At 47.5% G+C, this 13,640-nt stretch overlaps 1 protein-coding gene across 2 annotated transcripts in view; it reads right to left on the minus strand.

Annotated features, from left to right (window-relative positions):
• The window catches only part of LOC136549563 (conserved oligomeric Golgi complex subunit 6-like), a 29,036-nt gene that overhangs the window by 2,607 nt on the left and 12,789 nt on the right, over positions 1–13,640 (minus strand). The window contains exons 1-8 of one of the 2 annotated variants that reach the window (XM_066540888.1): positions 7,716–8,414; positions 2,088–2,235; positions 1,840–1,947; positions 1,437–1,504; positions 963–1,086; positions 747–893; positions 377–637; positions 13–297 (exon numbers count right to left, since the gene is read on the minus strand). In XM_066540888.1, the coding sequence (XP_066396985.1) occupies positions 13–297; positions 377–637; positions 747–893; positions 963–1,086; positions 1,437–1,504; positions 1,840–1,947; positions 2,088–2,235; positions 7,716–7,723 (1,149 nt within the window). In that variant the 5' untranslated portion in view covers positions 7,724–8,414. Of the gene's footprint in view, positions 1–12; positions 298–376; positions 638–746; positions 894–962; positions 1,087–1,436; positions 1,505–1,839; positions 1,948–2,087; positions 2,236–7,715; positions 8,415–13,640 lie in introns of those variants that run through there. The other variant, XM_066540878.1, reaches the window with a different exon arrangement.

The raw sequence follows: 13,640 nt of genomic DNA on the forward strand, positions 1-13,640 counted from the left end.
CAGAAAGCTCACCTGAATTATAGGATCCAGTAATGCAGAAATAACAGGGTCAAAGTTTGGTCTTTTTCCAGAGGCAGGAAACATCATGCTATTGTAGGTATCTATGAGCTCAAGCAGCAAAGAAATTCCTTCTCTAACAGCTGGTGGGGGAGAGAGTTCAACTGCAACTAGTGGAGGATATCGCAATAACTTCTCTCCCCGACTCTTCAGGATATTGAAGAATGTCTGCTGAGCTGCATCTCTAAGTGACCATATTGTATTGCACAGTGCAGTGTCTTCACCCAGCAGTTCTGATATCTAAATGATAAGAAAATTATATGTAAACGGAAACACCTTTATATTTACTTAGCTCCAAAAGGTACTATTCGAGACTCACCGTGTAACCATAGAATTCCAAGGTATTGCTAAGTTTGAAAGAAACTATCAGGCTTGGCTGTGACTGCAAAACTTGCTCAACTCGAACTTTAAATGGCCGACATGCTCCTTCAAATATTCTATCAAGCACAAAAGTTACATCAGGTTCACCTCTGGAGGAATCACCATCTCTACCAGACTGACGTCGAGAAGTTGGACTGCTGTCAGTCATTGCATCAGGATCAAGCAAGACAACTATAAGCTCTCTTTCTGATGCCAGGGCCTTCACAAGTTAAAGAATGAACATTCAGGTGCATGATTTGAAAAGAATTATTAAATGTTGGCCTATGTCTAGTATGTCTAGTAGTATAAGGGTAGAGTAAGAAGAAAACCTGATGTAGCCAACCGAGCATTTCGCCTGCATAGCGAAGAGGATCATGAGCATGCACTTCTATTGGTCTTGGGAGCCCTCCAGGTCCACCTCTAGTAAGAGCACTTATAAACCTCCTGAATAAGGCATGGTGCCTCATGTTGGCAACCTGTGAATGAAGATAACCACCATGAGTTTGAGGTAGTGCTAACTTTGCTATATAAAAGGTATAGATTACCTCCTCTGCACAATACTTGAACAGTACACGTCTTTCCTTCAGGCAGCGAACAGCCATTTTCAAAAGCTCACTTACTTCAGGATTGTCAGTATCACCTAATTTTTTACATTCAGCTTGAACCCACCTGATAATACAATGAAATAGATGTTGCATGTTAATACCCCATCTGATGATATAGTTAGTAGTACTCCCACCGTTTCAAATTATAAGTCGTTTTGGCTTCTATAGGTACATAGTTTTTGTTGTGCACCTGACATAAGCTATGTCTAGGTACAAAATATAAAGTCGAATGCTAGTTTGGCAGTACATATATATCCTGAAAAATGTCAAATTGGAGCACTGGTCACTACCAAAAATGCAAGGAAAAAAAAACATTTTACTTGTTCGTTTCACAATATTTCTCTGATTTCATGGTAATCGGTGATTCACAATGTTCTTCCACTGAAGAAATCAAGTGACTATATAGGGAAATACCTGCATAATCTTTCATAAGCCCCTTCTTGGTACACAGACATCATATCCATAAGCTCCAAACCAGCACGCTAGAAATATAAAAAAATGGACATTTTATATAAACATCTAATGTCGTTTGATAAGGAAACTAACTATTGGAAATTTGGAAAGATCACAATGTCAAATCATTGTTTAGCATAATCCATACTTGGCTAGCATTTTGGGAGAAAAAACAAAAATCCAAGATTGAAGTTCACAATTATGATATCCTGTTGTGTTTTTTTCCTTAATAAAATGCACAGTACTTGTTTTTCTCTTTAGGGTTTCATGAACATGACTACCTTATTATCAGCAGTTGATAATCCACCTTTCTGAGGCATCAAAGGCTCAAGGCCACCAAACTTCGAGGACAAAGCAATGGTACCTGGTGGTGTGTTCGCAGCAGGACCTTGCAGTTTGAGTGTATTTCTTGAACATGCCGCAATGCTTTGAAGAATTTACCATCTATCTCTTCTTCCCGAAGTGCATTTATCTTTTAACCATTTACAAAAGAGCAACACATAAAAATCATGAACAAATACAATCATGATGTCCGCCTTAAGACAACGCGGCATCAACATAGCAAACAAATATCATTTAATGCAATTAGTTTTGCTTGGATAGAAAATGGACCTCTTCATTTGAAAGTTGGTAATCCCGCAGGAAGCATGACACAATTTCTTGCCGCTGAGTGATAACCTCAAGTTCCTGTTGCAACCCCTCTGTTGTACTAATGATGTCCCCAGTACTTGCACTGCAACTGCTCAATGCTTCCTCGATCCTAACATAAATAAAAAGAATATAAACGAGTAGCAGAAGATGGAAGCACACCTTGAGACTAAACGGACTTAAGTGATGGATAAGTCTGGCTGTTGTGGTCTTTGTGGGGCGGTTGTGGTCTTTGTGTTTTTAGGACAGCATCTTAGACTAGAGAACAGCATCTAGGACAGCATCTTAGACTAGCATCTAGAGGACAGCATCTTAGACTAGCATCTTAGCATATGCTTGGCTGGCTAGCAGCCTATAAATATGTATCCCCAACCCCTCGGGTTGGCATGGCATTGAGAAGTAAACCAGAAAATTGTCCCAACTCCTAGTGTCATCCTCTCTCGATGAGAGTAAGAATTCTGCTACTTCCAAGAGTGAGAATTCAGCGACTAACAACTGGTATCAGAGCCGTATTATCCTGTAGCCTGAGCATCTCTTGCTCATCTTCTCTCCCAGCCCCACAACAGCCCCAGCTGTTGGCAGCAGCAGCTCCTCCGGCCGCTCCTGCTCACTTCTCCCCCGCGGTCTGAAGAAGCCCTCTCCCCACGCAGCAGCCCCCCCGGTAGCGCGTCATGTCCGCAGGGCAGTCTCAGCGCTCGGTCGCCTCGAGCACGCGGCGTCGGCAGGAGGCCAAACTTGCCGCGGCAGAGGAACGCGAGCGAGTGGTGGCAGAGACCGCTGCGGCGGCGGCAAGGGCGTCGAGGCTGGCAGCGGCGGAGCTAGCAGCAGCCAGAGCGGAGGCGGAGGCGGCGGCAGCGAAGGTCGAGGCTCTGCGCGTCAGCATCGGCAGCTCCATTTCCGCTGACGACACCGCCGACGCGGACCTCGAGCTGCTAGAGAGGGAGGCAGCGCGAGCGCGGGCGACGCAGTGGGCAGCCGCGCACGCCCACGAGCGTGGCGGCAGCCCAGACAGGCGCGGACGCGCTGGCGGTGCTCCTGGAGGAGGCGCGCACGGCGGTGGCGCTCCTGGGGCAGCCGCGCACGCCCACGAGCGCGGCGGCAGCCCAGGCAGGCGCGGACGCGCCGGCGGCGCTCCTGGAGGAGGCGCGCACGGCGGCGGCGCTCCTGGAGGAGCCGCGCACGGCAACGGTGGCGGACGGGTCGATGGAGAGCGCGGCCTTCACAGGCAGCGTGGCTCTCTCTCCCCGGATCGGTACCGACGGGTCGATGGAGAGCGCGGCCTTCACAGGCAGCGTGGCTCTCTCTCCCCGGATCGGTACCGTAGTTACCACGGGCTCCAGGCTGTTGTCAGGGACGTCGGTCCCGGCGGTGGGTGGCCTACCCTCACCAAGACCAACTACGTCGAGTGGGCTGCGGTGATGAGGGTAAAGCTCCAGGTGCGGCACATGTGGGAGGCAGTCCGATACGGCGACGTCGACTACGACATAGATCGACGGGCGCTGGATGCCCTCATCGCTGCAGTCCCGCCCGAGATGCAGTTCTCGCTTACCAACAAGCGGACTGCCAAGGAGGCTTGGGACGCTATCGCTGCGGCACGCATTGGCAGCGACCGCGCCCGCAAGTCCACACTGCAGGCACTTCACAAGGAGTGGGAGAACCTGGCCTTCAAGCCAGGTGAGGACGTTGATGACTTTGCCCTCCGTCTCAACACTCTATTGCAGAAGATGGTGCAGTTCGGCGATGACACCTACGGCGAGGAGAGAGCTGTCGAAAAGCTCTTTCGCTGCGTCCCCGAGAAGTACAAGCAGATGGCTCGATCGATCGAGTCCCTGCTGGATCTCTCCACGATGTCGATCGAGGAGGCGATAGGTCGCCTCAAGGTCGTCGACAGCGATGAGCCACAGTCTCTCTCGGGGCCCATCACCACTGGCGGGAAGCTCCTTCTCACTCGGGAGCAGTGGCTTGCCAGCCAAGGTGATCGGAAAAAGGGGAGGCCTTCTTCCGCGACAGGCGGCCGCAAGCGTGGCAAGCCACGCAAGGCGCGCAGAGACGCCCAGGCCGGGGCGCGAGGACGTGCCGAGGGTGATGCCCGCGGAGGCGCCCAGGGCGGCGCCGCCGACAGGCACAAGCCGGCACGAGACGACGCCTGCCGCAACTGCGGCCATTGGGCCAAGGACTGCCGACAGCCACGACGCGGCCAGGCCCACGTCGCACAGGCGGAGGAGGAGCCGGCTCTGTTCATGCAAGCATTGAGCCACCCATCACATGACCGGTCGACGGGAGTTCTTCACTGAGCTTGACTCTAGCGTCCGAGGCTCCGTCAAGTTTGGGGATGCCTCCGGCGTGGAGATCAAGGGCGTCGGCTCCGTCATCTTCACCACCGTGTCTGGTGAGCACAGGCTGCTCACCGGAGTCTACTACATCCCCGCGTTGAAGAACTCCATCATCAGCTTGGGACAGCTGGATGAGAACGGTTCGCGCGTGGTGGTTGACGACGGAGTCATGAGGATTTGGGATCGTCGTCGTCGCCTTCTTGCCAAGGTATCCAGAAGCGCAAATCGACTCTACGTCCTTAACGTGCAGGTGGCACAACCCCTCTGTCTCGCTGCTCGTCGGGACGACGAGGCGTGGCAGTGGCACGAGCGTTTCGGGCACCTTCACTTTGAGGCCCTGAAGCGGCTCAGTGCCACGGAGATGGTGCGAGGCCTGCCGTGCCTCGACCATGTGGAGCAGCTCTGCGACGTCTGCGTGTTGACGAAGCAGAGGCGACTCCCCTTTCCACAGCAGGCTAGCTTTCGAGCCAAGGAGAGGCTCGAGCTTGTGCACGGGGACTTGTGTGGCCGGTGACACCGGCCACACCGGGAGGACTGTAACACCTCGGGTGTTAGCCTTGCATAACTTGACTTGCATAACATGAACATGAGCATCAAGCATTCATAAATCATCATTTACAATTGAAACATCTGATCGAAACATATGAAACATTGCTTGTTATTTCGTGTTTCTTGTAACATATACATATGATCATGTGCAAATAAAGGCTAGTGTGTAATGTTGGTCACTATAACACCTTAGCTACACTTAGGTTAACAAAAGGAACCTTGTTCATGAAGGCCACATTTCATGACCAAGCACTTGAGTGATATTTCATGTGATTACTTTCAATAGCTATATGAGTGACTACTACATGAAATGCTTAAATGGCCTTGCAAATTGTTTTAACATGCTTAGGATATCATCATGAACAACTTTGGTATTTAGGGCTAGGGCTAAATTGGTCATTTAGCCATAGTTTGAATGTGTATCTTGATTTCAAAGTGACATGTTTGACTAAAGTTGAACTAGGTGTTAGAGGCCTTGCATGGAGGAGTTCACTAAAGCAAAGTTGTAGTGTTTGACATAAGGAACAACTTTCATTTTGATGTCATGGACTGATTTTGCTTCTAACATGCTTGAATGGGTCCCACAAAAACCAGCAAAATCCAGTTTTCCACACTTAACAAATTTTCTAAGTGTATGCTCGACTGACAGCCTGACGAGCCGACCTTGATCATGATTTTACTCGGTGTACGATGCGAATTAGAGCTCGATCATTGAACAACAATTGAAGCTGGTACCTTGGGCTACAAAACTCATGTTGGGCATTTGCACGAAGGAGCCACGGATTAGCCGGTAAATCAAGTTGAAATCGCGCTGTCAGGCTCGGCCATCGTGTTCTGACGAAACTGAATCGCGCGTTCAGTGGCCGACCGACGGCAGAGTCCGCGCGCCGCGTGTCCCCGGCGATGGCCGCGCGTCGCCGTTGCTCTGTCCGCGCAGGCCACGCTGCGCCTGGGCGTGCCTTCTTCACGCCAACGCCCGCCCGCACTCACTCGCGCTCCATTTCAGCTTCGCCTCGGCCTCCTTTCTTCGCCGCAGCAGCAGCCGAGCGCCCTCAGCTCCGCCGTCGCCATAGCCCCGCGCAGCTCACGCCTGGCCACTCCCGCACCACCGTGATAGCTCCACCGTCTCCCCCGCACCCCGTAGCTTCTTTCCGTGCCCGCCATTCGCGCTTGGTAAGCCTCCGCCGCGTGCACGGGCTCGCCGGAGCTCCGCCGCAAGCCCCGTCACCATGGCCGGAGCGCCACAGTCCACCGCTCCATGCGTTAGCTAGTGCGTCGAGTGCGCCTTAGGTAGCTGGTGCTCGTCCGAGCTTTAGGTCGAACCACCGTAGCCTCCACCGGCGTTTTGCCGTGGTCCAGCCCCGCCGCCCCGCCATTGCCGCCGCCGTCGTCCTTGCCGTCGTCAATAGGGCCGGCCAAGTGGCTCAATCGATGCGCTAGGACAAGTAGATCATCGTGTGATGATGTCACCGCCGGCAACCTCGCCGTCGGCGAGCTCTGGCCGCGCCAGCACCGCGCAGCGCCGCTGCCCTGCTCCGTGTCGATGACGTGTGGGGTCCCCTGACCAGCGGGTCCCACCTGTCAGCGACAGCAGTAGTGTAGACTAACTCATTTTGAATCCAGTTTTTGAATTGTTTTGTTATTTTTGTATCTTTAGATTGGTAGCTCCAAAAATGTTGAAATAAATATGGTTGTGTTCCTTAGGAAGTGTAGTATTTAGGAAAAATATGTTCTTGGGTTCAACAGTAGAAAATTTTGGAGATTTAAATAGGGATTTCAAATGTGCTTTTGAATGCAATTAAATTTGTTTATTTTATATCTAAAGTTCCTGTGCTCCAAAAATTATGAAATTTTTGTGGTAGGCTATTCTTGTCATACCTGAGCTTGGATAAAAATTTGAGAACCAGTGCATGTGTAGATCTATAGTTATAGATTTTTCTTTTATAAATAGTTAATCCTTGTATGAATTTTTATAAATTAATTATAAGTCCAAAATTCATGAAATTAATTGGAGGTGATACTAGTACCATATGGATGTTAGGAAAAATAAGAAATCTGTTGCTTGACACTTTTCAATAGGATTTTCCATTTATGCTATTTCAAGCCTTGCTTCCTTATCATTTTTGTATGGGATGTTCTCCTTAGTAAAATGACCTGAAATTTTTATAGTAGTCCTTTGATAGCTTTATTAAGGCTCTGTAAATTTTTGAGAATTTATTAAGCACATCTGATGTATATTTATTATTTAACCTAGATATCTAAATAAAATAATAAAGGCAAATTAATAAATAGTTTGGGCTTTGCCATTATGTTATCTTAATTATGTTTGGTATGCTTAAACTGTTGGTAGGACCTAGGTTGTCAAATTGTGAATGATTACATGAAGTAGAGGTGTTATTACTTTATATTGCATGTTAAGTCATTTCCGGACTGATTCTAGAAAATGATAAGTTGCATGTTGAAACTGATGTAGACTGTAAAAATGGTTAATAACAAAGTTGTAGAAAATTTGATAAGCTTTCCAGAAAGTCCAGGATCACTAGATTTGGAATTGTAAAACTCCAGTTATGAGTAAAACAAGTAGATACTGCTTATGGCATAGTCGATGCATTGTAGGAATAGTTAAGTAGTAAGCGAGAAGAGATATGCACCTACTCAAACAATGCGATGCACTTGTTAACATTATGCATTCATAATACTCATACCATACTCATGCATCTAGGATCGGAGGAAGAGATCACGTTGCTGGAATTCGAAGAAGCCGAGGAAGGGAACCCGCAGGAGGATCCGCAAGCCGCAGCTCCCGAAGGCGTGGAGCAGAACCCTGAAGAACTTCCGGAGTGCCCTGACCACCGTCCTACTTCCTTTCTGCGAGGCAAGCCCCGGAGCATTATAAGTCTCCCAGTAATTTACAACTGTTTACTTACGTATTTATGATTGATGCATTAGGTTATAAGAGTTGAATGAAACCACTTGATGCATGTACATTCCTTGTCCAGAAATTACCCCTTTAACCGGTATAGGTCCAGGATCGAGTATATGCTTAGCCATGCTTAGACCGGTAGAAGTCGGGTGATTTCCTGTCACCTGCGAGATATAGGTGGATACCGGATCACGATTGGTCATAATTGCCATTGTGGAAAAGAACCATGGTTAATGTAAATGGAGACCGGGCGGGATATCGATAGAAAAGCAACAAGGCATGGAGGTCTTGGGTGTGGATCTATCCCCGTCTGTGTCGATCAAGGACCGTACCGTTGTTGGAACTTCTGACAAGATTGAACGCATGCCTCTCACTTAGCTGGCCGGATAACTCGTTCCGACCGCGAAGCCGAGTAATTCAACTCAGGCCGGGAATCGTTTTGTTGTGCGCTCCTTCCGGGGAACGATCAGACTGAGCCCAAGGGCAGGCTTGGCCTGAGCATCCTGGCATCTGGTGTTCCAGAATGTGCGGCGCAGTACGAACCCGCGAAATGTGTACCGGAGTTGTACCAAAGGTGACCTAAGACTATCGTGGCTGGTAGGTCTGGGTTTGTGTTAGGAATAAATTCCCAGCTGGTTGAAATCGATTCGAATCGCCGTCTCTCCCGGATAGTGAGAAACTTGGCTAGCTCCAACATCGTAGTAACTGTGTTATGAAACATGATGGTTCAGATGAATATGGAATTACAATACTTGCTATGGTTACTATTGTATGATTCTAAATAATATACCACATGTTTGGCACAGGATAGTTGCTAATCTAGAAATGGATAGTTATAATTAACTTGATAAAGGAATCACAAGTGTACAAAGATTAATTGCCCTTTTTCGCAAAACTGTTGTCAAGTTACGTCCACTTATACAGCCTTGCATAATCCTTGGAGTCATTTATTTCTGGTTCATGACGGGTAAGTCTAGCTGAGTACCTTCTCGTACTCAGGGTTTATTTTCCCATTGTTGCAGATGGCACTGTGTATCATGGTTATTGCAAGAGTTGCTTCTATCCCGCTGTGGATGAGGAGTAAGCCTTGGGCAGGCTTCCTTAGTAATTCCTATCTTTGCTTTTGTGGATCGTGATCTGGCATGGCACTGTATCAAACTACGTTGGAAACTTATCTTCGAACTTATTTGCTTCCGCTTTAATTATCAAACTTGGTTTGTAATAACTTTCTATTCGTACTCTGATGATGAAAAGTATCTGTGAACTTTATGTAATATGTGGCATGTATGTTGAATCCTGTACGATCTTGGTTGTTGTAAATCGTTTATCGAGACCCGTCGTGGTACTCGACGGACTACCGGGTTTATATGGGTTCAAGTATGACAGTGCGACCGCTTGCGGATTGCCATTATACTTGTATTCTTATAAATTGGTCGGTTCTGCGACAGCTGGTATCAGAGCAAGATTCAACGTTAATTGTCACAAGTGTATTTAAAAACAAAAGTTTTTGTTTTCCAAAAAAAAAAAAACCTTCTCTAGCAACTATTAGTTATATAATAGGTATTTGAAATCTAAAGTGTGCCATTGATCCCTTTCCTTATGCCCAAATTAAGGACTATTAGGTGGCTATGTAAGTACTAACATGGGGGTTTTTACTTCGTCGTCCATACGGCGTGCTATAGTATGGATGCCATTCACTTGAGTGGTAATGTATGGATCAAATGCCTCTACGCCAAGGTAAGATGAGTGTATGACCGCAAGATGTGAGCGTGCGGTCGGGAAGAGTTAGCTTTGGTACGGCTATGTATGCATGCTTGCATGTGTAGATGGTACGTATTTAATTGTGGGTTTAAATTCTTGTCGGGTAGATTGATATGGAAGTATATGTATGGGTATACATATATGGAAGTATTTACAATTACATTCTGCATATTCATTATGGGTTTAGGGCTGAAATGAAATTTTATGCAGGTACACTAACAACGAAACGTGTAGCTCGACTAGTTACGCTATATATGAGAAAACGTATGTATGCCACCGTGTCTACCGTTAGAAACAAATTTTTCCTAAGTTCGTGAGGACGTACGGCACGAGCATGCATCATGTAAAATTTCCATTCATATAACTACATTGTTCCTCCCCTTATAAAATTCTTACTCGTTTATGTAACTCTTATCCATTATGGCATTGTCTCACCAAGGATACATGTTAATGGTACAGATGGCACGCACCAAGCAGACTGCTCGCAAGTCCACCGGAGGAAGAGCTCCTAGCCGTCAGCTTGCTCCACGTACCCGTCAACGTCACACGTTCCTTGGAGAGTTTGGGATGCCTACACTCTTATGGAGAGTGCTCAGCTATGTAGGTTATCCTGATGGAATGGAACCCCGCTACTTCTGGGCGAATGAGCGGTTGGGAGAAGGTCTCTTAGTTACTGTGGAGGCCATTGTTCGTCCCCGAGGTGACGATTCAGAGTGGACAGGCTGGTGTTATGAGTCGACTGGCAGGACTGCTGAAGAAGCAGCTGGCAGGGCAGCCTTTGGAATCTTGAGGGATATCATGGATCGTTTTCCTCAAGAGCTGGCAGCCGCATTGGTGGGAGTCTTTCCCAGAGGTAACCCATCCACTGACTCATGGCAGCAGGCAAGAGGAAGATCTTTGGAAATTGGTGCAGCAGAAGGGCAGCACAGTGATAACCCTGCAATGAGCGCCATGTTCGCAACGATGAGAGTGTTAGATGGAGTTGAGGGTAGCCTCAGACGTGTGTCTAGTGCTCTTGGTCATGCCCGTGAAGACCGACGTCAGCTTCAGAGGGAGCACGACATCGAGGTTGAGAGGCTCACCGAAGAGATGACTCGGTTAACTCACCAACGGAATGCAGCCTGGTCCAGGGAAGATGTCCTGAGAGCTCGACAGTTTGAGCTGGAACAGCAGCTGGCCAATGCGGAAGAATACAATGATAATCTGCATGAAGAGGTTCATCTACTGCACAATCAGCTCCACCCTTATGTACCACCTGGAGCCGCAGAAATGGATCTAGAGGGGTACGAAGAAGAAGAAGAAGTGGCACCTGAAGAAGAAGTCGAACCTGAGGAAGGAAATGATTCTGCGTCTGACCTCGATAGTGATCATGATGAGGATTAGATCGCTTAGCGTGTAATGGAAAGACTAATGTATCACTTTTATTTATGTAATGGACCTGTAGTTCCAAGTTGGCATTAGTAATCAGACTATCATGTAATAGTAATCGCACGTTTGGACGAACGTCAATGCAATTCCAGTTCTTTGGCGTGAATCACGCTTTAAATTGCATGCGTTATGAGCACGATAAGTGGTCAAATTGGTGATGTCATGTTGCGAGAAAGAATTATTATGCCTCTGTTTTTATTGTGATTTTGAGAATTTTTCTCCAGTAATTTCAGTTTGGCATGAATATCTAATTCATCTGCAATCTCTTGGCATCGACCAATAATCGCTTATTGTTGCAACTTCGCAGATGACGCGCACCCGTGCAGGAGCTAGTAGCAGCCAGGATGGCAACCATGATGACTTGCCACCCCCACCCCCGCCGTCTGCTCAGGAGTTCTTTGCCCAGTTCCTGGGTAGCCAGAGGACAATGGAGGAAGCTTTGCGCCTCATCGCGCAAAACACTGCTCGTGGCCACCCACAGCAACCAGGGGCTGAGCCAAACCAGCATAGTTCATTCAAGGAGTTTTTGGACACGAAGCCGCCGATCTTCAAGGTGGCTGAGGAACCACTGCAGGCCGATGAGTGGCTAAATACAATCGAGCAAAAATTCCGTCTGCTAAGAGTCACAGAGCACCTGAAAGCAGAATATGCTTCTCATCAATTGCAAGGACCAGCAGGAATCTGGTGGACGCACTTTCTGTCGTCTCTGCCTGCTAATGCGAGAGTGACCTGGGATCAATTCAAGTTGGCTTTCAGGGGACACCATATTCCCCCGGGCCTGATGCGCATGAAAGCAGCAGAATTTATGAGGCTCACTCAGGGAACCAAGTCACTCACCGAATATATGCACGCATTCAACAACCTATCAAGATATGCTCCAAGTTTCGTGGATACTGAAGAGAAAAAGATTGAGAGTTTCAAGCGAGGTCTGGGTACCAAATTAATGAAGACTATGGCAAACTCCCGATGTGCCACGTACAATGAATTCATTAGTGATGCCTTGACCCAAGAAAATCACAACAACATGCATGCAGTTGCTAAAGGTCGCAAGAGGGCCTATGAGGCCGGTGCATCTGGATCTTTCCCGTCAAAGGCGCCTATCGCAGCTAGGCCACAATTCCGTCCACCTGCACCCAAGTTCAGGCCTCCACCACCGAAAGCTCAGAATAACAGGCCACAGAAACCATTTCGTAAGGCGTTTACTATTGCCTTACCAAAAGGAAATGGCAATCAGGACAGCTCAGCCGGATTCAAAAGTAATCAACCTTGTTTCAACTGCAACCAACTGGGTCATTGGTCCAAGGAGTGCCCCCACCCCAGGAGAAATGGCAACCCCACGCAGAACAATCAGAGGCCGGTGAATGCCAGGGCACGTCAGGGACAAGTGCACTATACTGCTGTAGAGGAAGTGCCCGCCGGAGAAGTTGTCACGGCTGGTATGTTTCTTGTCAACAAGCACCCCGCTGTTGTTTTATTTGATTCGGGAGCTTCTCATTCATTTATGAGTCAAGCATTTGCATCTAGACATAATCAAGAAATAATTGAAGTAAGCAAAGGGGGTTTTAACATAAGTTCAGCAGGGGGTACTGTTACTACCAAAAAGATAGTCAAAAATGTACTCATTTTGATACAAGGGAGGGAGTACACAACAGATTTGATAATATTGCCAGGATTGTCGATAAGTGTAATCTTAGGCATGAATTGGATGAAGTACCATGGTGCTCTTATTGACACTAGCACCCGTACTATCATGTTGAGAGAACCCACGGGAGGGAATGCTTTTCTAGTTCCACTCTCCCGCGATTTCGAACCCCAACATTTAGCCTGTGCTATCCAAGCCACCACCATATGTGATATTCCCGTGGTTTGTGAGTTTCCGGATGTATTTCCAGAGGAATTATCAGGTCTACCACCGGATAGGGACGTGGAATTTAAGATTGAATTAGTGCCAGGTACCGCACCCATATCCAGAAGGCCATATAGAATGCCACCCAATGAGTTAGCAGAACTTAAGGTTCAATTGCAGGATCTATTGGACAAAGGTCTTATCCAACCTAGCTCATCTCCGTGGGGATGTCCAGCATTGTTTGTGAAAAAGAAGGATAAATCACTAAGGATGTGTGTAGATTACAGACCACTCAATGCTGTGACCATCAAGAACAAATATCCGTTACCCCGCATCGACATCTTGTTCGATCAGCTAGCGAAGGCAAAGGTATTCTCCAAAATTGACTTGAGGTCAGGTTACCATCAGATAAAGATTAGACCGGAGGATATACCTAAGACTGCTTTCTCTACTAGGTACGGCTTATACGAGTATTTGGTTATGTCTTTCGGACTAACAAATGCTCCAGCCTATTTCATGTACCTGATGAACTCGGTATTCATGCCCGAACTTGACAAGTTCGTGGTCGTGTTTATCGATGACATATTGATTTACTCAGAAAATGAGTCAGATCATGAAGAGCATCTGAGGATTGTCCTATCCAGACTCAGGGAACATAAGCTATATGCCAAGTTGAG

This window comes from Miscanthus floridulus, chromosome 1 (genome assembly GCF_019320115.1).
Source record: "Miscanthus floridulus cultivar M001 chromosome 1, ASM1932011v1, whole genome shotgun sequence".
Lineage (NCBI taxonomy): Eukaryota > Viridiplantae > Streptophyta > Magnoliopsida > Poales > Poaceae > Miscanthus > Miscanthus floridulus.